At 37.0% G+C, this 26,089-nt stretch overlaps 1 protein-coding gene across 2 annotated transcripts in view; it reads left to right on the forward strand.

Annotated features, from left to right (window-relative positions):
• The window catches only part of CNTNAP4 (contactin associated protein family member 4), a 263,864-nt gene that overhangs the window by 122,694 nt on the left and 115,081 nt on the right, over nucleotides 1-26,089 (forward strand). For both annotated transcript variants that reach the window (XM_001501663.5, XM_023637349.2), the window contains exons 4-7: nucleotides 7,348-7,495; nucleotides 21,671-21,874; nucleotides 22,423-22,607; nucleotides 23,399-23,542. In XM_001501663.5, the coding sequence (XP_001501713.2) occupies nucleotides 7,348-7,495; nucleotides 21,671-21,874; nucleotides 22,423-22,607; nucleotides 23,399-23,542 (681 nt within the window). The remainder of the gene's footprint in view (nucleotides 1-7,347; nucleotides 7,496-21,670; nucleotides 21,875-22,422; nucleotides 22,608-23,398; nucleotides 23,543-26,089) is intronic.

Raw genomic sequence — 26,089 nt, forward strand, 5'->3', positions numbered from 1 at the left:
ACCAGCTGATACAACCTCTTCCTGGCTTGTAGACATTAGCCTTCTTGCTGTGTCCTCACCTGGTGGAGTGAGAGGGAGCTCTCATCTCTCTTCCTCTTCTTGTAATGACATTAATCCCATCATGGGGGCCCTGCCCTGATGACTTCATCTCAACCATTGATCTCCCAGAGGCTCCATCTCCAAATACTGTGACCTAGGGGTTAGGGCTTCAACATAGGAATTTTGGAGGGACACAGTTCAGTCCATAGCACCATGTAACCTCAGTTTTCTGATGGGTCTAAAGGAAGTCATTGATTTTCAGTTTTTCCAGTTTTCTTGTTGTATAAAGTAGTGTGATAATTTCCAAGCTCTTTAAATACAGCGCTGATGCCTTTCCTATTTACTAATATGTGTGTGTATCCAAGTCTATAAATTTCCCTTTGAGAAATTTTCGCTGCTGTGTTATTGCTTTCTATTGTGCGTTGGACATTGTATATGAAAAATTGAACAAATTCTTTGTGACCTAGAAGGATATCTTACTATTTGCTTCTGCAGGGAGCAGGGAGCATTAGATGTCTCTGACCATCTTAATATAATTTCACAGACTGGAAAGATGGGAAGGTGAATTTGAATCTCTGTGAGGAGTTGTCTCTCTCTGACTTACTCTTTATCCTAAGTTGTAGATCCTCAAAGTTCTGACACAAAACCTGTGGAAACTTATAGGATATTCCTATCCTCAAGGGATCTAGAACTAAAATTTTGTCTCTAACTCTGTGAAGTTGTTAGAAGATCTGCCCAGGTTCTCAGTGTCTCACTTTCTCCTCTTCAGGAGCCCTTTAGTCACCTGTCAAGAGAAAAGGGCCTCAAAGGTAGGGCTCACCTCTTTGGGTTTCTCCTCCCAGATCTTGGTCATTTCATATTTTATTGTCTTTTATTGCTTCATTCCCTATTTTTCACTTTATATAGCTTTTTTTTTTTTAGCAGGAGAGTTGTTCAGAACTTCCTGGTCTACCACTACCATATTATGCTTATTTTTTAGTTTAAAGTTATTGTTCACGTCAATAAAATTTTAGTCTTCCACAAAATTGTACATATATTACCCCAATATAAATTTAAGCTTAATGACCTGTCCATGTATCTTCCATAAAACGATTTATTGCTGTGTTTCAACAATAGTTATGGTCTACAGTGAAGGTTGTAGCTTTTACGTGCTTTTACTTTCCATTTGACCTTTCTGTCTTGAGAATTCAAATCCTTCTATGCTAAAAGGGCCTAAATAGTATATTTACAACTTTGTGTCCCCACAGATTCTAATGTAATGCCTGACACATGGAACCTCACTGAACTATTGTTAATAATTTGATATCCCTTCAAGTAAATTTTTTAAAGATATTGAATATTTTCTGAGAGGAGTGGTAGAAATTGATTTTATATTAATAAAATCCTATACTCTTATTTTGAAAATTGAGATTTATTATATACACAGAACAAAACTTGACTTTCTAATTTTCATTTCTGTACTCTCATTGCTCTTTCTCTATTACAATAAATGAATTAGATCCACACTTAAGAGAGAATCAACCACATGGGTGAACCTCGAGGGCATCATGTTAAGCGAAATAAGCCAGACAGAGAAAGACAAACACCATATGATTTCACTCATATGTGGAATATAAATGAACTTGCGGACAAAGAGAACAAATTAGCGGTTACCGGGGGAAGCTGGGTGGAGGGTGGGCACAAGGGGTGAAAGGGCATACTTATATGGTGTATGACAAATAATAATGTACAACTGAAATGTCACTATGTTATTAGCTATTATGGCCACGCACACACAAAAAGATAGAATCAACTTTTGTAGATATATTTACAACATCTTGCTCAACATGTTTTAAAGTTATTTTTATTTGAGTTTATGTTAGCAAAGTTCCCACTTAGTTCTTATTTTTCTTTGCTTTTCTTTTGCACTTTTTTAGAACAGATAATCTCTGGGGAGGCATATTTGGTAAAGATTTATAACTAACAGCATAAAATAAAGAGCTGATTTCTATTAGACAGCATGTCGCTCTGATATATTTAGTGTCTGCATGTCAGCTGACTATGTCAAGTCAGTTGTACTTGGAAATAGATCACATGTAAGTTACATGAATTCTCATAATAAAACAGGTCAGGGATTTTTGTGTTTGCCTGTTTGTTGTGTTGAGTTTCTACTACCGTTGCTGTTTATTTTGGTGGGAGCTGGACAAATTTATACAGAATTACAGACTCTGCTATATAACCACATGTAATGGGTCCCGTATTTCTGATTTATTACGGTAATGTTTTGGAGCCCCTTATGAACTGCCATATGGGCATCTCTCTTTATACATCTTGGTTTTTATAGATGAATTGCTGAATTAATATTTGAAAAAGAAATTAATGCTGTTACACCTCTTCATAAACTTTAGAATCATTATGGAAATACTTACAATCCTGTGAAAAACTTTAATTCATTAATTCCATAAATTATCTTGGTTAGAATACATTTCTAAACCACCTCATTGAGTTTGAAAATCATCAAGTCTCAAAGAAAAGAAAAATGCAATTAAGGCTTTTTGATTTTTATCTCATAAGACACATCACCTTAATTTTACTTGTAGATATTTCATATATTTGATGATATAATGGCATATTCCTTTACATTCTATATCTACTAGGACGTGACCGTTTATATGCAAGAGTCTTATTGATTATAGAATATTTGTCTTTTATTTTTCTTCTACTCCAGTAGTTTTGACAAAATGTAAAGTTTAATAGAACAATCCTTTTGTCTATAAAAGTCAGCTGGTAGAGCTGTGTCCCAGTTCAGCAATAATCTAAGTCGCATTCCTCTCAAATGTGTCAAAGATTTTTAAATATAAATTATAAGAAAAAGGAAAAAAAGCCTCAGATAAAATATCAACTTTCCTCTAGGGTGAGTTGTTTACTTTCATGTTTTGTTAGTATGAGGCCTTTTGATGGCTTAGCTAAATTATGGGCTTTGCAGTCAGAAAAGCCTGGAATTAAATTCTTACTTTACCTATTTCTGACTGTGTGGCTTTAGGCATATAACCTTTGTAATTTTCATTATTCTCAGTTTTAAAGTGGGAACATAAATGACTAATTCACAGGGTTGATGCAAATATGAAAGGCATATAATACATTTCTGCTGTGTCTGACACTGAGGCACAAACTTTCGCGATCAAGACATTTAGATTGACAGCACAGAACACATATGCTGCTTATTTCTCTCTTTGCAAGTTAGCCCTAGTGAAGCCTTCTTCTGAAATATTCTCCCTCTGTGAAAAGTTTTGAGATAATATAGGGAGGGAAAGAGAGCACGTGATATCCGCAAACCAGAAGAATGTTCAAAGAACAAGCTAAAGAGCAAAAGCACAAATCAGCTTGGCTTGCATTAGAAATGCAGATTCCAGGGCCTCACCCACAGATGTAGCGCGTGAGGTGCCGGATCTAGAAATCTGCATTTGCAAACAGCACCTCCAGTAATTCTGACATACACTAAAGTTCAGAATCTATCATATCAGGGAAGACGTAAATAAACATTTATGGCATAAAATTATTTTTTCAGAAAAGAGAAAGAGATGTTTAAATCTATGCATTTCTTTATGAATTGTGATGGTACGAAAAAAGTCTTCATGGGAAATTGAGGAAGGTTTCCTAGGCAAAGGAAATACGTTTGAAGCCTGATAATATGCACTGGATTTTTCATTTATAAGGTAATGTAACATCAATCCCATGGCTCATTCACAAACATTCTGAAAAAAACTCCCATTAAATATAGAATTCCAAAGCAGAACCTTTTTTATCGTATGTATTAAAAATATTTCAACTAGTGGAGCAGAACAGTACAAATATTGTTGTTCAGTCACATATATTTACTGACTAGTAATGCTGCTGGGGCCGGCCCAGTGATATAGTGGTTAAGTGTGCACATTCTGCTTTGACGACCCAGGGTTCGCTGGTTCGGATCCCGGGTGCAGACATGGCACCGCTTGGCAAGCCATGCTGTGGTAGGCGTCCCACATATAAAGTAGAGGAGGATGGGCACAGATGTTAGCTCAGGGCCAGTCTTCCTCAGCAAAAAGAGGAGAATTGGTGACAGATGTTAGCTCAGGGCTAATCTTCCTCAAAAAAAATAAATAAATAAAATAAAAAAATAGTAAAGGTGTATATTTTCCCAATGACATTGATATTAGAAAGTATTAAGGTGCCCAGGGTGCTGCTAAATGATGTTTCTGCCTGCTCTGTCACTGTCTACACTTCCTATTTCTATGTCTTACTTTATTTTACTAATTATTATAAAATTAATACATGCTCATTAAAAAAATCCAGGTATGACTGAAATATATTGAATGAAAGTCCCATATCCCCCAGCTCACAATTTCCCTCATCCTTTGTAAGAAATAAAAGCTTAAAATTTTGACTGTGCCAAGATATTTTTGTTACTTATGCAAACTAAGTACCTTATATTTCTTCTTTATGTTCTCAAAATTCAAATAACTGATAAGTTGATCAGGTAAAATGTGAAAGATTGCCACTTGTATGTGTCCCCATGCCACTTACCTGTCTGTTGCCACTGTCACTGTGCATCTTTTCTCCTAATCTCATATAATGCTGAGACCATCATAGTGGCATCTATCTAAATCCATGAACTTAACATTAATTTTGAAAAAATGGAAGATATTTTGAAAGGTTATGTAATTCATCTTCCAGCTGTTCTCCACAAGAAATCGTAATTAGGGCTTGTATTAGCCCACCAGTGACACCCAGGAAAATAAAAGTATAAGAAGATGTGATGAGGATTGAATGTTTATAGACCAGGTTCTCATCCCTGGATGCGCATTACCTTGATTTGGAGAGCCTGTAAATACACACACACACATACATACATACATACATACATACATACCACATCCAGGATATGGAATTTTGACTAGTGGAATAGAATGGAACTTTCTAGAAGGGTCTGGTTATCAGAGTCCAAATATCTGTGGAATTAAACAGTGTTCTCCTATTTATGTCCTAGGAAACATTAGCCAGGAGTATGGGCCTAATATGTTTGAAACATGCTGGATAACTGTCCTTGTCATGGGAGATCCAGGCACACTTGCACATGCACATTTGACATGCTCTGAGAGATCCTGTAATCAAGAAACCTGTTGAATTTTGTTTTGTTTTGTTTGTAAGTCCAGTCTGTCCCAAACAGACACATCCAACAAATACTTTATTGAGAATTAATTTGAGCCAAGCCGTGTTCTAGGTACTGTGATGGAAGATAGTAAGGGTCCTATTTTAATGGAGCTTGTCTTCTAGAGGGATGAGATAAATAAATAATCATCAAACAAAAGGAGACGCCCAAAATAATGAGTAATATGAAGAAAAGTAAACAGGAAGACAAGAGGCAGGAGTGCCAGGTACGCTAATTTAGAAGCTGTGATCAGAAAGAGCCTGTCTTAGGTGGTAATATTTTGGCCAAGGCCTGAAATGACAAGAGGAGCTGGTTGTGCAAAGATCTTGAGGGAAGAACTTTCAGAGTAGAATGAACAGCTGGTGCAAAGGCCGGAAGCAGGACTGAGCTGGGCTTGTTCAAGGACACCCGGTATGGTTAAAACATCACGGAGGATGTGCCAAAGACTGATGTATGTCTGATAAGGAGGGTGGATTTTGTTCTAAATGGTAAAGGAAGCAGTGGGCGTGACATGATTAAATTCACCTTTAAAAGTCCTACTGACGGCTCAGAGGGGAAGAGATCAGGGATGTAGATGGGAAAGGTGACAGAGAACAGATGCATTAAAAAGATGAGGAAGAGGCCATTGAGGTAGTTCTGGTGAGGTACAGCTTTGCTGAACTGGGTGGTCATAGATGAGATGAAGAGAGATGCCCAGATTTTGGTTATAATTTGGAGGTGCCATGATAGAACTACCTGTGGTGTGTGAGTCTGAAAATGGGTGTATGGGGTACTGGTGGGGAGGGGGCAGGAGGTAGAGAATTGATTAATAAGGGGAATCAAATCAAATTAACTTGACTATGAATCACCCAACTCTTTTTTTTTTAATGTATTAGAAAATATTTTGGTAACTACCAAGAGAGGGATATTTGTGAAGTAGGAAGAAAAGAAGGCAAATGACAGACTCCCTGGGGATTGGTATTGCTAATGCGTTTGCCTTCGCCTTGGATAATCGACACGAGGTTGACCTCATCCGTTGATCCGCTCATGGTAGTGGCATTATCCTTTATTTTTTTTCTGCATTGTTACAGTTAAAAAAAGAAGGAGGAGGAGGAAAAGGAGGGAAAAGAGGAGGAGGAGGAAAAGGAGGGAAAAGAGGAGGAGGAGAGAAGAAGGGGAAAAGGAAGGAGGAGGGAGGGAAGAAGGAGAAAAAGAAGAAATAAAAATTAAATATAAATTATTGAGAACAACTTCTGCTTCATGCTAATTTTTTCATACATGAAGCCTCACAGTATGTCACGTAAGAGGAAATAAAAGCTATTTAGCAGCTAGGTGCCATAGGATGTGGGGTTTGCAGATTTGCAAGTGAATTGCGTGTTAGGTAGAGGCATCTTGATATTGTGGAAGGAATATAGCTCCTGGTCTTACCATATGATCGTTTTACAAACACCAGATACTTTTCTTTTTTTCACCTTTCTGACCTTTAATTTCCTCTCTGCAATTTGACTGTGCTAGCTTAGCATCATTCCCATGGTCTTTCTAGCTTTTAAATTTTAGAGTCTATGAGTCTAATTACAGATCTTTCCAAATTATTATTGCTTCCAATTTCCCTTAACCATTTTTAATGGGCACATCCAGCAGTGCCATGAGGTTTAACAACCTGTCATCAGAGTGCGGTCCTGACTTGAATGTTGGGGGATCCTTTTGTTTATGTTAATGAGTAAGATGAGGAAATGAAACAACAGAAACAGGTTGTAAATTTTCTCATTCATCAGTGATGTGAGCAACTTCTTTGCTGGATCAGATCCTAGTGTTTAAATACTGGAAGAAGATTTTATCAATGTTTTGCGATGTTCACAAGTTGACAACTTTTAAGTTTACTCTACATTTGATAGAAACAATCTTTATCGAAGCTATCATAGTTGAAACCTGGCTTAATGGGGATGGTGGAATTTAAACTACTCAATATAAAGAAAAGTTTGGGCAATAGTAACTTCCCTGGATGGAGCAACATTACGATGTTAACTGTTAATATGATTTTCTTAAAGAAGGTAGCCGTTTTATAGTAAAAAAGCAAATCAGACATGGCTCATCAGTGTTATTGCTGACAAAGTGAAATAGACATTCTCCAGATACATTGAATTCTTTCCCTTTTCTTCTAGGGTTTTTCAGGAAATGCAAATGCAGACAGTGTTGTGTACTATAGACTCCAGCCTTCCATCAAAGCCAGGTTTCTGCGCTTCCTCCCTTTAGAGTGGAACCCCAAGGGCAGAATCGGAATGAGGATCGAGGCGTTTGGATGCGCATATCGTAAGTGTGTGTTTACCCAACACACTGAAATGGATATCAAAGGAGATGTTTTAAAAGCCAAACTGTACCCTGAATTTGACTTTATAGCTATGTAAAGAGATATAAAAACAGGAATGGTTTTTCTGGAAAGCTGTTTTTTTTGTGCCCGTACATGCCAATATTGACTTTAGTGTTCAGCTTTTGTATTTTGAATCAGAAATGGAAGCATTCTATAGATAGATAGGTCAATATAGAGAAGGATACAGAAATACGTCTGTAGAGATATGTGAATGCATTTATCCAAACCTAATATTATAGACTAGATCCTAACTTTCAAATATTAGGGCTTTTCCCCCATGGACTATATTTGATGATGTTTCATTTGGATTCTCTGAATTTAATAAGAGAGAGTTTTTGATTTAGTATAATTAATCATATGTTAGGAGACCAAAGAATGTTTTTCTCTCTAGCCTAAAAATAATATGCCATGTAACTCACTTAGAGACGTGCTGTGCCCTCTGCATAAATTAATAGAAAAGGTAAAGACCTCTGCCAGAAATAAAATATGTTTGAAATACTTTCACATAGAAAAGATAGAAACCACAGATTTCACTTAGTCTCCTCTTAATGAAGCATTTTATTATATCTTTTTGTGGGGCAGGGACCTAAGAGTTATTGATGGCCCACCTCAAGCCACACCATCCTGTTACATGCTCTTTCATTATAGAACAATGAGCTAGTTAATATGATCTACAGTTATCAAATGAGCAGTCTGAGGTTTGGAGAGTTCAGTAATTTGCCCAACATCTCACAACTAGTACTCGGAAGAATCTGGAAAAGAACCCAGGACTGTCCACTACATCATTATTCCTCTAGTAAACTTTTATTTTTCAGCCACTGAAGCTTTTTTCACACATATTTGATGATGTTTAATTTGAATTCCCTGAATTTAATGAGAGAGTTTTTGATTTAGTATAATTAATCATGTGTTAGGAGACCAAAGAATGCTTTTCTCTCTAGCCTAAAAATAATATGCCACGTAACTCACTTTGTGATATAAGTAAAATTAGGTTCTGGTTCACTTTATTTACATAAGAGGAAGGGATGGCATAAAGAGGGCAAGCAACTTGCTGAAGTTGTCTACACTGTGTCAGAGAAACCGTGTTATAAAGATGCATGGGTCTCTTTGCATGCTTAGTGATGTTCCCAGTGCCTACCTCCACCATCAAACGTGATTGCCAAACCTTCTGTTCCCACCAGGACCTATAGAAGGATAGTAGTATTAATATCAATAGTAGTACTAATAGCGATAGCACTAATAGTAATAGTGTTAATTTTTATAATTCTAGAAATAGGAAAGTTTTTTCTTGAGACTTTATTATATGTGTGGTACCATATTAAGCAGTTAATGTATAATTGAAAAAAAAGTCCAGATAAGTGTTATTAGATAACTACTCCATTTCCCCACTTTGCAAATAAGTAAGCCAAAACTTAGAGAGGTTGACTTGCTCAAGCCACACAAATAGGAAGTGACAGAGCCGGGTTTGCAGCCCAGTCAGCCAGACTCCAGAAGCCAAGCTCATGGTCATTTCCCTCCAGTTGTTGAATCACAGAGATGAGCCATGGGCGGCTTACTGCTCACCATCTGCTCAAGTTACTGCTGGCTTCTTGGCTTCAGGAATCCAGTGTAGCTGCTCTTGTTCTGTGGTAGCTCCTGCATTCACAACTATCACGCTTGAATAACACCCATCCTTAAAAAAAAAATCCCACCCCAAACTGAGATTCTGGAAGGTAAAACCTAAACAGTCCGTCTTATTTGTCTTTGGGTCATAGTGTTTAGCAAAGTCCATGCCACATGATGCACAATTAGCAAAACAAACTTCAAAATGGTTCTTCTTTATGATTATATTCTCTGCTTATTCAGAGCATCCACCTTGCAAAATATTTATTAATCACAGTATAATAATAGCTAACAGTTACTGAGAATTTATTCTGTGTCAGATTCAGTTTTTATAGACATTCTAATTTGATCCTAAAATTCACCCGTCTAATAGAGTCTTAGAAATATTAAGCAATTTTCCCAGTAGCACATACTTAATACCCATTCAATCTAGTATGTAAATTCTAGATTGGTTTAACAAGACTATGGATGCTGTTTTATGGAAACTCAAGCACCACTCATAAGGTCCCTTCGCAAGTGACTGCTGAGCTACTGGTTCCTTTGAGTTCTCTGCTGCCGTGTGCCAGATGATAATTCAGATCCCCTCCCCCGCTTACGTTGATCTGGCACCCTATGGAGCATTCTTTTCGCTGTGACTTCATTTGCTATCTCTTGGAGTAAGCACACTGTCCACGTGTTTAGTCAGCCTCCTTTTTTCAGATGCACAGTTGAAATAGCAGTGCTGGAAGCCAACATGATTTAAACTCAAACATAAACACATATGGTAAAACCATATGACAGGATTCAGTGTAAAATTGCCATTGTAGAATTTTGGATAAAAGAGAAAAAAATAATAAACTTAATGGAAAAATACTCTCATAGATTACCTAAAATAACCCCAAAATGGCTTGGATGTGAGTGATTTATGGGAATGTATTTAATCAAATTGACTTTAATTCTTCAATTACACTAGGCCGGGAGGTTTGTATGCAACCAGCCAGCCTGTATGTCTGCACCGTCTGTACTGAGTTAATGTGACTCTTGGGTGGGCCTTGCCTGAGCCACTCACTCAAGAGTGGTGTACACTTGGGAGTTTCAAGTCTTCTGTCATGGGGAAAAGCGAACCTTAGAGAAATTAAGAATTTTGTCCAGGATTACACAGCCTGTATTAGATCTGGGATTTTAAAATCCAGATTAATACGTGTATGAATCATACATGTAGTCATCGTTTAAGTATTTATTGACACTTGCTAAAGGAGAACTCTACTAGGTATTGGGTGTAGGCAGAAATTCTAAAGTAATGTATATTTCCTTGGTAAAGATGGGCATGTGCAATGTCGTAAAATTGCACAGACTCAATGCAAAATGTTGTAGCGTGAGTGAAGCTGTGAGGAGTAAAGTGATTGGTAAATTGAGATTAATATAAGAAAGTTTATGGCAATAAAAGTAAGATGCAGATATTTCCACATGGGAGGCTGGGAGGTAGTCCAAATAGGAGGAGATCCCAGCCAAACACAGGACCGAGGGTTGCTTGGAGGATCAATTATTTTGAGAATGCTCATTCAGACTGAAATGAGGGCTACAGGGTGGAGGGTTAAATCTGGAGGCAGAGCTTAATTAGGAGGCTTCTGAGCTTGTTGTGCTAGTGCCAGTGGAGCCTCCAACTAGAGAACCAACAGTCAGGAGAGAGGGTTCTCTTGATCTGAATCAGATTCAGAATACACTGAGGATCTTGAATCAAGACAGCTTAGTGATTGCCTGTGAGGGGACACTGCCTTATCAGATTTGAATAACTGTCTTGAAGGTGGTGCCACTTACTGGAAGAGGGCACTGGAGAATAAGTGAGTTCTGGAAGGGAACAGGAGAGAGAATTAATTCCTTTGCTGACTCATTGAATTCAAGTGTGAAATATGGAAGGTTGGAACTCCAAACCCTCTGGGTTGAAGATATATAATTGAAACGTATATAGATATCATCATTATTATTAAATCATAACATTTCCACTGATTGAGTTACTGTTAATAATAAAAGTATGAAGTGCTATGTTTGAACAACTACTTATGTCTTTGAAGAGTAGAAATGTGTTTCTATCATAATTAAAGCAGGTTGTTTATACTGTTTTTCAAATAGTGTGCATTTTTATGCTAGGCCCCCCTTGTGCCTAATACACGTGTTGGCTAAAGTTATAGATGCGAGTTGGTCCTGTAACTATTTCAGGGAAAGAGGTTATTGTGAGAACCACAAATAATTTTATTACCCTCTGTCCCAATGACTTAGAGCAGGAACTTGTTATGAAGGAGCATCAAGTGAATGGAAAATCCATATCAAAGGCATGTTCTGCTTTTATGTCCGTAAACTTGAAGTTGTTTCCTGAGTAATGAGAGAAGTAGGAGCTAAATTTTGTGGGTTCAAAAGGAAAGTATAAATTTCAGATGTCTTGGCTGTAGCAGCTGTGAACATGTTTATAGATCCAGCCAAGAGATGTAGGTAAGGAAATAACTTGTGGAAGAAAGAAGAAGAAAAGAAAATGTTTGATGATAAAGAAATACCACTCTATTAAATGTTCCAACGGAAAGTAAACAATGGTAAACAAAGACAGAGAAAAGGCAATAACTGGATGAAAGTGAATGTGTCTGAGATGTCCTTAGGAAGTGGCAATTAAGCCGCAGGAGATAATGTTCTTTCATTGTGGATGAATTGCTGAGGCAATTGGCCTTAGTATAAATTCTAAGTTTCTTTTCTCTAGTGCTTTGTAAACATCCTCATTTTGCAATCCATGATCTTCCCTTCCTCATCCTTAAAGGTATAAGAACTTCTGACTACCCAGCTGTACTAAACTAATTTCAGTTTCTTTGGCATGGCATGATTTCATGATTTTTCTAGTCTTAGGATCTTTGCGTGATCCCTAGGGCAATCACTACAAAGCCAGCCTTCATTCCTCTACCTAGATAATTATTTCACTCATCGCCTTTTCTCAGCATAGAAATCACTGTTTCTGACAACTTCTGTGACACCCCACATTTTGGTCAGAGGATGTTTCCACCTGCTCCTGGAACAGCCAGACTGCTCCCGATCATACCATGCACACAGTATCTGTATTGTAATCGGATATTCCTTTTTTGTTATTAGTCGTAGGATAGATGAATGAATGAAAGGTGAGCCTCAGGAAGGCTTTTCCCATCATCCTGGTGGCATATTCAGCCTGTGAAAGATCAGGACACAGGGAGAGCTGAGTGAAAAGATTGGAAGAAATGTATGGAAGTGTCAAACTATTGTGTTCATTTGCTTAAATGCAGACAGTTTGAGAGAAAATTATGGGTTCAATTTAATAAATCGAACATAAGTCAATAATTACAAAACTCATGTTAACTTAAAAAAATAAGAATGTACATTTTGTAATGTAAAAAATATTGAAAGTGGAAACTACTGACATCAGTTGATTTCAGTGTAGAAAACATGTTAATAGGAAATATAAGAGAGTAGCATGAGAAATGGAAATGTTCACCTGGGTGAAAAAAACAGTGAGAGAACACTAGATAATAGTCTTCTGTCGATTCAGGATACTAATCTCTCATACCACAAGTCTGGTTAGGGGAAAAAAATGAAAAGCAGCAAATTTGTTATATTTACAATAAAGAATAGTTATAATTGAATTCAATACCTATTTATTAAGCAGCTCCCACATGTTAACTACAAGATCTTGACCGAGGTGAATTAAATACAATCCCTGCTCTCAGAATGGTTATCAGCTAATGCTCTAGCTGAGGAATCCTATTTTATGTCAAAGTTTAAAAAGAAGATAGATTCTGGTTGGCGTAAAGTCAGAGAGGATAAATTCTAATTTTTTGCAAAGGTTATAGTCTTAAGATTTTAATTTGATGACAAGTGAAGTTATATTAAAGTTAAAATAAGTTTGGCTATTATAATACCAGAAAAGAAGGAATCCATGAAAACCCAGCAGGATATGTCAAAAGAACTCAGTGAGGAGTCTCTCTCACTAACCAAAGATGGAAACGTTTTAGCATTAATAAGGATAGTCACAGCAGTTTTGAAACATTAAATATGTTAAATGGGTTCAAGATAATACAAAAAAACCCCCCACAACTCATTGATCATCGATGAGAAATGTTATGGTACCAACTCATTATTTTGAAAACTGAGAAATGAAGGGAAAACATCAAGCATTCACCTTATTTTTCCTATGTAACCATAGTTCAAGGTTACCAGAGTGGCTAGAGATTTAGGGTGGAATAATGAAAAAGAGGGAGTCAGAGAGGGAGAGACTCAACTCCTGCATACAAATTCCTCTTAAATCCTTGGCTGATTCCTGAACTGCACGTTCCTAGAAGAGACGCTAAGGAGCCCAGGTGAAGGCAGGAGCTGGGAGGTTAAAGTCCTCAAGACTTCCGTATCTGCCCAGTGCTGGGAAGAGCACCTTTGGAGTTCAAGCCCTGCCAACGGAGAGGGACTTGTTAAAAAACCTTGGGCTTCTATCTGAAAAGTCAGAAGGGCATCACCTTAGGAGTAAAGACCACACCCTAGGAGCAATTCTTAAGTCCTAGGGCTAAGGACAAAACCAAAATAGACCTGTCTCAACAAAACCTGGAACGGAGATTTCACAGGGTCAAGATGACCCATCAGTAATTCAACTCCCTGTGGACCTCTTCCATTTACTTCCTGCCACCACCATGCATCCCTCCCCAGTCTCTCGTACCCTCCCAACCCTCCTCCCTCTTCCATCCCCTCCCCTTCCCCACTTCCTCTTCTTTCCTGACACTAAGCATTTTCATAGGTGGTCATCTATTCAGTTTAAGTATCACTTCCTCAGAGATGTCATCCTTAATTGACGAGCTAATTGAGATCTCTCTGCTCAAAGCTCTCATATATCCCTGTGCTTTTCCTTCAGGCTCCACTTACAATTTCTAAATATATCTGTACACGTGGGATGAGTTACCTGACATCCCTCTTTTCTGGACTGGAGGATCTCTGAGGACAGAATGTGTTCACTGTTGCAAAATCAGTTTCTATTGTAGGACTTGACGCATATTCCTAATAAGGAACCCGAGAATCAGCATATAACTGACTCCTGTGACCATTACAAAAGTTCCAAATAAATATTAGAAGCAGAAATCTAACTTATATCCTCCAATGACACACTCAAGCATCCTTGACGTAGTAGATCTTTCCAATTTCAACTCTCTTTAAAAGGTTAATTTAGATTGATATTTAAGTGGCACTGATCATGTTTGTTCCCATAACCTTTGGAGTGTTGTTACTGACCTTAGCTCAGTCTATTTAAAACCGTGACAGTAAAGTCACCTTTTCTCTGTGGTCGTATACAGCACTTGATCTTGTGTCTTCTTCCTTTTTATAGTATTAATTTTAGTTGTTTTAAACTTGAGTTCCTTAAATCATTCTGTGTTCTTTTATGCTACTATGCAAAAATAGTACAAGCTATTTCCTGTTGATTTCTCGAGTACTTGGTCTCTCCTCTCCATCTCTTTAAAACCCAATTCAGTAATGCAGATCTCAAGTGCGAATACATCATGCCAGTGCTTTAATATTTCACTGTATAATGGTTTAACGGCGACTCAGTCTAATTTATGTTTCTTAGAATTCAAAATTGGACCTCTGTTTAGTAATTCCTAGGTAGTAATTTTCAAATAAACAGTATGATTAGTGTTTAAGACTGACTTCATGTTTAGCCAAGAAGTGTTTAGTCCATAGCTCTTTTCTCCAGTGGTAGCACTCTTTTTCTATTTATATTTTTGGGGTGATTCCCAAAGAATTAATAGAAGACTCTCATGTGTTTTTCAAGAATTCTTTCATGACCTTCAATAAAGTCAATTTTTTATCATTCAAGGATTTGTTTTCCAGTTCACACATTTTCTATTCCAATTTTTCCTGCTTAAGTTTCTTAGTCAACTGACCTCATCTGTAATGCGATAGTTTAACTCATAGAATTAATTTCTCCCTGAACCATCTTTCAGGGATAAGTCCCTACCACCTCCACAATTTTCTATGAGTACCACCTACAGAATAAATAAATAAGACATATTCATTTTCCATGGTACAATTCAATATGCAACGTGGTTGTTCATTTTCAGAGAGTAGGTTTCTATAGCCTACTCGTTCTTCTTGTCAAATAACCCCCATGCTGTCGTCTGCCTCAGGATCACTCAGGAACCTGTATTCCTGGATATTGTTCTCAGAGATTCTAATTTGGTGGACATCAGGCAGAGCCCAGGATGTTGACTGTTTGTGGAGACCCCAAGAGTTTCTTCTCAGTTGATTCTAACATGGCGGAACCATGGAGCCTCAGTTTAAGAAAGCATACTCTTGAACATGTTTTTCTTTAATAATCAACTTGGGCGGTGGGGAGGACATTGCTTTTTCAAATAGCCACTTCTCATAATTTGAGGAGCCTCACACTTCTGGAGTAGGGGTAGGATGCAGGGGTGAGGGAAGGAAACTGGGTCAAGTGGAAGATCTTACAGTGAGGAGTGTGTTTGCATGTGAAATATGCAGAGGTGGAAAAACAATTTGCTGCTCACAGAGATAAAGCCTTTCTGCAATTTAGTTGACATCCTTCTCTGAGGCTGAGTGGATCGGCTCCTCCCGCACATGTTAGAAACCATTCGGGACCCAGCCCTGATGCAGAAGCAAAGCTCTGAGCCCCAGCATGAATAATCACATCTCAGGGCTTTGTGTCTTCCCCACTAGACTGTAAGGCTCCTTGAAAAAAAAAATGTGCTCTGTTTTTATGCATTGCTGTGTATTCCACTGTCTGCACAGAAAGCTCTCCGTTAATATGTGCAGAAAGGAGCATAGAATGCACGTTTCAGCAATGCCACTTCTGACACAACTCCCTGAAAGAAATTTGAATATTTTCTATTGGAAGACCCTTCATTCCACAGAAGATTGTATTTCTGAATCATACACATAAAGCAGATTAAACCTCTGTCTCAAGGTCACAGGGAGAATTGATATGAGAGTAGGGCCTACAGTCTTTGTGAGCCTCTCCTTTCCTTGATTCTTGCTATAAATGAGAAGATTTGAGATGGAGATACTCACTGGGGAAGATTCGGGTCACCGACGGTTGCCGTGGTGAGTCAGCTCAGGCATTTGCTGACAGTCAGAGAAAAAGCCACAGAACCCGCAGATGGCTCAGAATCGTTCTTGCTGCATAACCCAGCAATGACATTGATAATTGAATATTTCTTGTGCTCTTCAGAAATTCATTATTTTTAAAGAGTACACTTTTTAAAAATAAATACACCAAATGTATTTATTAAACTACTTTTGCTGCACCTCTTTTTCTGCCCAATATTCCAATAACAATTAATAGCATTAGCATTAGTAGTAGTTAACATTTATTGTGTTCTAATTATGTGCCAGCAACTCTTGCAAAAATTATGCAGCTGTGCATTCATACAGTAATCCTACGAAGAATATGCTATTATCATTCCCATGTTACAGATGAGGAAAGAGGGAGAAAGAGCTTAGGTAACTTGCTGTGATAGAGAGAATCATGCCCTGTGACCTGCAAATATATTATATTATATGACATAGGTACTTTACAGATGTGATTAAATTAAAGATGCTGAGATGGGGACAGTATCCTGGGTTATCCAGATGGGCCCACTATAATGCAAGGGGTCCTTATAAGAGAGAGATGAGAGAATCAGTCGGAAAAGGAGATGTGACTATGAAAGCAGAAATGATGAAGATGCTGTGATACTGGTCTTGTACATGAAAGAAGGGGCCATAAACCAAGGAATGCAGGTGGTCTCTAGAAGCTGGGACAGGCAAGCAAAGGGGTTATTTTCTATGGACTTCAGAAGGAAAGCAGGCCCAGCCAACACCTTGATTTTAGGACTTCTGAATTCCAAAACTGTGAGATAATAAATTTGTGGTGTTTTATGGAGCCACGTTTGTGGTCCTTTGTTACAGCAGTAATAGGAAACGCCTATACTTGCTCAAGGTAGAGTGAAGATTCAGACCCACACAGACTAGTTGTCTTAGCTACTAGGCTAAACTAGAATATCCACTGTGAAAAGTGGCTGAGAAGGAGCTAGACTAAGAGGAAGCGAACATGTCAGAACGACTTGCTACTTGTTACTAGAAAATTAGAGTTCATGCTCACCCCATCGTAAGCAAGGCTATGACAGGCTTAATTATCAACATTGATAATGTTATTATTAATATTGCTAATAATATTATTGATATTTATAATAATCCAATCACTAAAATATAACCTCAATTAATAAGCATACTAATGAACAAATTTACGATTAAAAAATAATTCTTCCTTCTGATCAAGTAACACATCTCCTCCTATGTCTTTGGACAGTAAATCTTTTATTGTTTTCAACTTTCTTAACTTATGATTTCCAAGTTTTCCTATAGTCAGTTTTCTAATACCTTTGCTTTTCCTATTTATGCAATTCAACTGAATACGAAAGATCCTTTTTCCAAAAGTGCTTGACAAAAGATAGGAAGAAATGTGATACTGACTCAATTTAAGTATCAGTATTACTTTGGATTCTTAAGTTAGTGTTTCTAAACAAATAAATATTGAGTTGGATTAGTCTCATTAATGGTATATACTCATATTAGGTCTTTGATAGGTTAGTTTCAATATAAAGAACTATTGTTATAAATCATCTGCTTTTTCTTTTGTTGGAATGTTTGCGTTGATGGTGCTCTTTTGAGTTCAAAAATCTAAGAATCTTTGTGGAATAGTGAAAATAAATTCACCCTCACCGTTACTGGTGATGGCTAAGACTTGAAATGTTGCTTCCCCAGTCAATGATGTGGAGCCCAAGTATTCTTTTTAAGTTAGTAGTGTTAAAATAATAATTTTCGGTAATGTGAAAACATGACTCTCATTCAAATATAGAACAAACACATATCAAAGATGCATTTGATTCATTAAAGAAGGAATCAGAAGAATAAGAAAGCTAGTTCAAAGGAAATTCAAGAGACTGAGTGTATATAGAAATCCAAGAAAGAATGTTGGATTGCTACCATTATTTGGTTAAGTACACAAATGGTTTTAATGCCCAACAGGACAATAAAACCATGGCCTTTGGGGATATATTTTGTACGAGACAGAAATCATTTGCATCTCTACTGGGAAAAAAACCTACAAATTAATATGTAACTCTGGTCCTAATCTGTAATAAATAGTAAATTGAGACGTTTATTACTTCACCTAGAATTAAATAATCTCTAAACGAGCCTGTAGAAAATAGTCAGTGTGACGTTGAAAGAATGAGAAATTATGCCTTTGATTTATTCCCAACTTTTCCACCTTTTTTTAACAGTGATAAGATCACTTTCAAGAGAGACTATATACTTCTCTCTCCCGCCAGCACCCTAGGAGTGCTAGATGCTGATGATACATTGAATTTAGATGCTCTCTCTGTCTCTCTCTCTCTCAAAAGATTAGTTTTTTTTGGATAGTGCCAGATTTTTATATCTTTAACCTATGTATCATAACTCAGTGTTTTTTAGTTATTGTTTAAAATTGTATGCTTTTTATGTATCAGATATGTTGTGTAAAAGGCTATTTATAACAGTGGCTTATATTAGGCCTATTAAAAGTGAGTTTTCTGTCTAGAGTAATACTGTTAAGAATCATCCTGAATTTTTTCGTTTATGAGACTCTTGTATGTATATTGCATGTATGTATCTTGAAGTTTTCGTGTACTGCATTGTGCTCACATTCTGAATCATATTTAGCTTTTTTTTTTTTCCTGAAAGGTGTTGTTCACATGCACGTGAAACCCGTGATGTGATTGTAGCCAGTTCGTTGATCCCCCTACTTCACTACTTTCTTGCTTTCAGGCCCCTTTTTTCTGGGAGAGCCCCCCTCACTCCTACGTCCTCCTTCTGAGAGCTAAATTACTGACTGTCCTTGTAGTTTCTCAGCAATTCTTGGAGCTTCCTTTCAGGACAGCGAAGGAGAGAATGTGTTGAGAGAGTGAGTAGGCCTCTTGGAGTTCAACGTTCTAAGAGTAATTCTAGTTTATGGGGACAAGTACAGGACTTGAAGATCATGGAGTATAGGGAGATAATTGATTACAATCTGCTTGGGCCTCAGGTTTCCAGACCTGAGAACTAAGTTTGCCCAACTACCTTAACTAAATGACCTCAGTCTTCTGTTAATCTTGGTCAGAAGGCCTTTTATTGTCTGTAATGGTTTTATGAATTTATTTGTTCACTTGCTAATTCTTGTCCATCTTCACTGACTGTAAACTTCATGAGGGCAGGGAGCACATTGGTGTTAATCAGTCTTTTTAGCTCAGCATCTAGCACAGTCTCTTAACATGATGGGCTAAATAAATATTTGTTGAATGGATGTATCAAATTACGTAGCGTTATCCCTGTGAAGTAGGAAGAAAATAGGTGAGAGTGAGAGAAAATGACAAGTGGCTTCAGTTTAAGAGCTGAAACAATATACTATTGCTTTAGGCATCAATTTTCTGCTACGTTTTCACTATCCCATTTCGCTGATAGAAAGATTCCGGGCACAAAGCTTTAGGTGCTGTGAAAAGTTAATATGACCATTATAATGTAACAGTAACAATAGTGAAGGAGAAGAAAAAAGAAATAGTAGGCTAAAATAACACAGGCTAAACTTTTACTAGAAAAAAATCTCTTGGTAGCTAATTCCAAAAATAGACTTTATCTAAAATAAAATCATTATTAAAATGGTTGCCTTTAAGCAATACATTAACTCAGAGGTAACTGCATTGCTCCAAATGTGTCAGCATTTAAAGCCTGTCTTATTGGAATTTTTCTTAATTTATTGTAATCTAATAATCATAGAACATGTTATTTGTATTTGACACAGAGTTATGTTTTTGCCATGCACATCCATTCAGCTATATAACAAGGAATAATTGTTCGGTTAACATTATTCTTTCTACAGAATGCAGTGTTGATTCACGCGCACTTGGTGAATGAATTCTTTATAAGCAACATTAACAAGACGTGGAAAAAAATCAAACCTATGAATTTTCAAAAGATAGCTGCATAAAATAGTTGAAAAAAATTTTGGGGGTGGTGACTATAAATGGTTCACATTAAATGTGATGGATAATCTGAATGAAATCGTATTTGGGCCTACAAGTAGCTGTAATAATTTTGTCAAATGAAACAAGATGAGTAAACTGTAATGTCATTTTGTTGACTGGGGGAAGTCAGCCAACCAGTTGAAAAATAGCTTCCTGTTTTATTGGGTTTCCCTAACCTCTTCATTTTTTACATAAATGTACTCTCAAGGGTAATTGCCTTTCTCCCCCCCTTTTTTAATCTTTGACTTGTGAAATGTAAAAACCACTGCCAGGCTTTCTGAGTATTATCAGTTCTTTTTTGTGTCTCTTGTTCAGGGTGCAACCGACTTTGACAGATGTACTGTTATGTTACTGGTATAACATGACATCTTTTTTCAGATGAACTGAATAGAAGTGATCTTGACAATGAGTAGATAAGACACTGTCAGAAAGATGAAAAACATGTCAATGTCACAGTTATGACATAAATGCAACAGAACAGCCCTTATAATATCAATAAGGGAACGCCTTTTCAACAACGCCCTTGAGAAGACAGAAAATAACACTGCTCTTAAATACTATTACTTAGCCACAAAAATAATAGAATAAAACAAACACAAAGGTCAGTTTATTATTTATTGGAGGTGGCATTTGATGAGTCTGAAGTATGTGATGTATTTGTATATGTGTCTCTTTTATATATGGCACGTATGAAAGAATTTCAAAACCACTCTTTCAGGAGCTAAGAAACCGTTTAACTTCGCCATTTCAAGAACATCCTTAGGGGCCGGCCCCGTGGCCGAGTGGTTAAGTTCATGGGCTCCGGTTGGGCGGCCCAGGGTTCGGATTCTGGGCGCAGACATGGCACCGCTCATCAGGCCATGTTGAGGTGGCGTCCCATGTGCCACAACTAGAAGGACCACAACTAAAATATACAACTATATACTGGGGGGATTTGGGGAGAAAAAGCAGAAAAAAAAAAAGATTGGCAACAGTTGTCAGCTCAGGTGCCAATCTTTAAAAAAAAAAGATTGGCAACAACTGTTAACTCAGGTGCCAATCTTAGGCGGAAAAAAAAAGAACATCATTAAAAAATATTGATTGTGAAATATGAAAAGTGGTTTTATGGATATTGATTATAACCATTTTCCTGATTTTCCTTTTTTTTTCTTTCATGGAATGAGAAGAAACAGCCTTTCGTAATTTAAGAGAAAATTAGGAATACATTTTAAAATGTATTAACAGACCGTGAGTTTTGTAGATAGGTTGGTAAAGACTAAAATGGAATCCATCCCATGTATCAGTAGAGAATTAGGTGTTTGGTGGTTGCCTTTTCTCTTATTATGATGGGCCTGGAGCTGGACTATACATGTATGTGTGTACGTATAATGCTCTCCTTCTATATATCCATTTAAATGCTTTAATGAAAAGCATATTTATTTTTAGAATGACTTTTAATATCTTTGTCTCCAGGATCAGAGGTGGTTGATCTTGATGGAAAAAGTTCCCTTCTCTACAGATTTGATCAAAAATCCTTGAGCCCAATGAAGGATATTATTTCTTTGAAATTTAAAACCATGCAGAGTGATGGGGTTCTACTCCACCAGGAAGGGCAAAATGGAGATCACATCACGTTGGAATTGAAAAGAGGAAAGCTCTTTTTACTTATTAATTCAGGTAAAACTATTTGGTGAAGTGCTTGAAAAATCTAGTCATGTAGATATCATTTCAGTAACTTGATACTTTTATGGCTTATCTTATAAAAATGAAGGTTCCTTATTCCCAGATTTAAAGGCTTGTATGTATGCCAATATTGCACTTTCATGTAAAAATGGTTCATAATTTGCAAACTGTACAAGACCCTCATTCAGTGTTCCTTACAGCATACTGGTAGAACTACATAGCTACTTTCGGACATCATGAAGAAAGGGATGCATCATTGAAAAATATTGAGGTAGTAAAAGTAATGAGGTTGTAGCATAGATAAAATTTACATTGCAAAGGAGCATGTGATGGGTGATACTAATAAAAGGAATTAACAGTGGGAGAAATTACAACAAGGTCGAGAGGATATTATATTCAAACTTCAGGTAAATCCATACTAATGTTTTGGATGGAATGCGTGGAAGGAGATTGCAATTATTATGGGAGACGCAGGTCCACAAAAGGGAAACTTTGTGTTTTAGACTGGGAGTAATGATGCTGTTATTTTTTTCTCTTCTAAGGTGAAGCGAAACTGCCCTCCACTCACTCCCTGATCAATCTCACCCTGGGCAGCCTGCTGGATGACCAGCATTGGCATTCTGTGCTCGTCCAGCGCCTGGGCAAGCAGGTCAACTTCACCGTGGACGAGCACAGGCACCGTTTCCACGCCCAGGGAGAATTCAATTACCTGGATCTTGATTATGAGGTGTGATGGTTATGTTTCAATTCATACAGATTTTGTGATGTATGTGTGGCGTTGCCATGCCAAAGAAAATCCGCTGTAGAAAACCTCCCTTTCAGAGTACGTCAAAGTCCTGAGGAAGTGCATCCCAGGGTGACCTAACTCCCAGTAACAGATTTGGGAATGTACTACTGAGACTTCGTCTTGCTCACAATATGTTTATTTATCATTATAGAGAGAGATGATCTCTTTTACCTGCAATGTGTAGTCACAGAACGTCACATGTAGGAAATCTCTGTGGGAGATCTCATCACCACAAGTACATACAGAATGTGTTACATGATTTTTCTGTCCTATAGAGCATTCCTGAGCAGTGTAGATTTAGGGAGAGGATGTAGAATGAATAGATTAATTAATTCATTAACAATCGATTCAAAGGCACAAATACCAGTGCGTGCTAGAAATGTATAAAAAATAAAATGTCATTATAATTGGCTATATTATTAAACACAGGTTTCCCATGGATAGAGATGCATTTTTATTCACCAACCAATAAATATCAAATCCAGTGTGATTAGCAACTTGTAAGAATAATCAAGCTCTAGTGTAAATAAAAACTGAATGCTTATATATTTGTTTTAAAATCTGCATCTTAATTTTTTTTTAAATGTTCATTTGAAATCAACAATATGGCAATGTAGGCTGATGAAAAATTGATCTATCGTGATTACAGCTATAGTTGCTAATCATAATTATTTAAGCAGATTATCAGAAAATCACTAAACAATATTATTGATGCCATTTTTCTTTCTAAGATCAGCTTTGGAGGGATTCCAGCACCTGGAAAATCAGTGTCATTCCCCCATAAAAATTTTCATGGTTGTTTAGAAAATCTCTATTATAATGGAGTGGATATCATTGATTTGGCCAAGCGACAAAAACCACAGATCATTGCTAAGGTAAGAGAGTCTTCACGTGAATGAATGAGTAAAACTATGTGGCTTTTCCACACAATGAAATTGCTCCATTTTGGATTCTCATTTGATATGATATTTTAGAGGTTATCCTTATTCTTTTACACTTTTCTCTGCTGGGCAGCATCCACATAAGGGGTTAATTCTTCTAAAGGAGTTATAATTCACGAGGCATGATTATTTTAGTTTTCTATGAAGTAAAGTGGTTTTTTTTACAGCTGCTAATTTAATTTTATTGTGATATTATTACTCCTAGGAGACTAATTTCCTTTGCTCTGTAATTTCCTTAATAAGCTGTTCCCTGACAAACTCTCTAAACAAGCATACCGAGTTCCCGGAATCGGATAACATCCATGTATATTAGAGAGGCATTTGAAAAACTTGTATTTTGCCATGGTCATTCATAACAAATGAAAGAAACTAATAGTCTTTTACAACATTGCCTCTGCCAATCTGTCCCAGTAGCAGTGTTGGTCAGGCTGTGTTATATTCTAATTCTGTGGAAATGAGGCAGAATTTAAATATAACTGTATTAGTCAGGGTTCGGTCAGGGAAGCAGCCTCATTATGGCTTTATGAACAAGGGATCTGTTTTAGCACTTGCATCTTAACAATTGTCAGAGATGCTGGCGAGTCAAGCCAGCTGTCAGGAAGAAGAGAGGGAGCAGAGTGAAGGAGAGGCAGGACAAGCCAGAACAACCCAGCTCCTCTGTGATCACCCTTCACTCTTCTTGATCACATACACAAAACCTTTGGAGGAAAATGGCCGGCGTTTCACTTCTGACTCAAATATCAGCACGTCGCTCTTTTGGTTAACTTTTAATCAGAACCAGACAAAAAAGGAGATTCTAGGAAACCTCGTTTCCAGCTTAACCAGTTTGATGATCGAAAAATAGCCGCGGATATCCATTTGGATACATTTCTGTAATTGTTCAAAATTCAAAATACGTAAAGTTAAGCTCATGTTGTCAGCAAATCCTGTAGCACATCATGGGGATATTTGTTGTTTACAAAATATTTTATTCCTAATTCTCTGTGGGAATTGATAGCGTTTGTATGACTATACCATCCAGCGAGATTTTTAGTTATTGTTTTATAAAAGGGAAAATGATTTAAAGATAAAATAAAATTACAGATAGACGTGTGTGTTTCATTGGCAAAATGAATTTCCAGAAACTGCTCAGGCAACTAACACTCACTCTTTTTTGGCAAGAGGACTTGCGGCTTGTAGGGCAGTAGGTAGCTGTCCAAATGAAGCCTGAGACCAGACTGCAGCTGGTAAAGTGTTTCCACTTTTCCTGGGTTTGTCAGTCATATGAATGCCTTTGCATTACAAGTCATGCAGTTCACTCTCTCACTTTTGTTATTTCATTCATCAGGGCAAGATATTTGTCCACAAGGAAAGCTAGTTCACTTTTCACAGAATCACGATAGAGCCAAATGTTTTTGCTTAATCAAGACCAAATGGTTTAATTCCAAAGTGTATTCTTCTAAGTAAAGTTGATTTCATTGACCTCTCAAATCTACATTTGGAAATTTTGTTAAAGGTTATTTTCAGGAGAAATGAAAACATTTACCTTTATTTCTGAAGCATGTTAAGGAACATGCTTAATTATTTCTAAATAATTCAGACTTTAAGTTATTTTAAATCTTTAAATATATATTTTACTCTAATAGCAAAGTACTTTTTACATACAGCATTTTAATGGAAATTTATGGAATTCTAATGTGTCTTGAAGATCTATTTTAAAACCATTAGATGAGAAATAATACATGTAAATCTGATGACAAGTACATGATAAGAAAAAGACAAAAATGGTTAAAAAAAAAAAGAATATAAGGAGAACATTGTAAATTGTAGCGTCCGGTGTAAAACCTTAAAAAAGAAAGGAAAAATGAAAAATAGGCAAAGGATATGAACGACCATTCTGAGGAAGGCAAGTCCAAAAGAACAGCAAACTCATGCAAAATGCTCAGATTCACTGTTAGTGAGGTAAATGCCAGATAAATAAGAATGTTATATCACTTTCGCATTTTGTCATTGAACGTGTGCAAATTTAAAAGATTTATAATACCTGTTGCTGCCAAGGATGTGGGGGAAAGGGTATCCTCCTCTGTCACGGTAGAAATGTAGAGTGTTTTAACTTTTTTCTTTTGGAAAAGAAGCTGGAAATATTTAGTACAACATATAGGCACAGTGGTTCTGTATTTAAAATCCTTTTCTACAGAACTGAAAATACCAGAACATGCAGAAACATGCAGAGTTATGTATGCCGGCATTATTGGATTAGGCAAAACCTGGAAACAAAGTGAGTGCACATTAACAGGAAAACAACTGGGTAAAAATTGGAGCATTCACGTAATAGAGTATTATGCAGTCAATAAAAAGAAGGAATTAGGCTTATGCCAGATAACTCCAAGGGATTTCTATAAGGTATTTGTTAGTGATAAAATCATGGTACAGTAAAAGATGTAAAACAGGGCACCTATTTTTGTAAACCAAATAATGCCTAGCATATAGGTGTATGTATTC

Source organism: Equus caballus, chromosome 3 (genome assembly GCF_041296265.1).
Source record: "Equus caballus isolate H_3958 breed thoroughbred chromosome 3, TB-T2T, whole genome shotgun sequence".
NCBI classification, from domain to species: domain Eukaryota; kingdom Metazoa; phylum Chordata; class Mammalia; order Perissodactyla; family Equidae; genus Equus; species Equus caballus.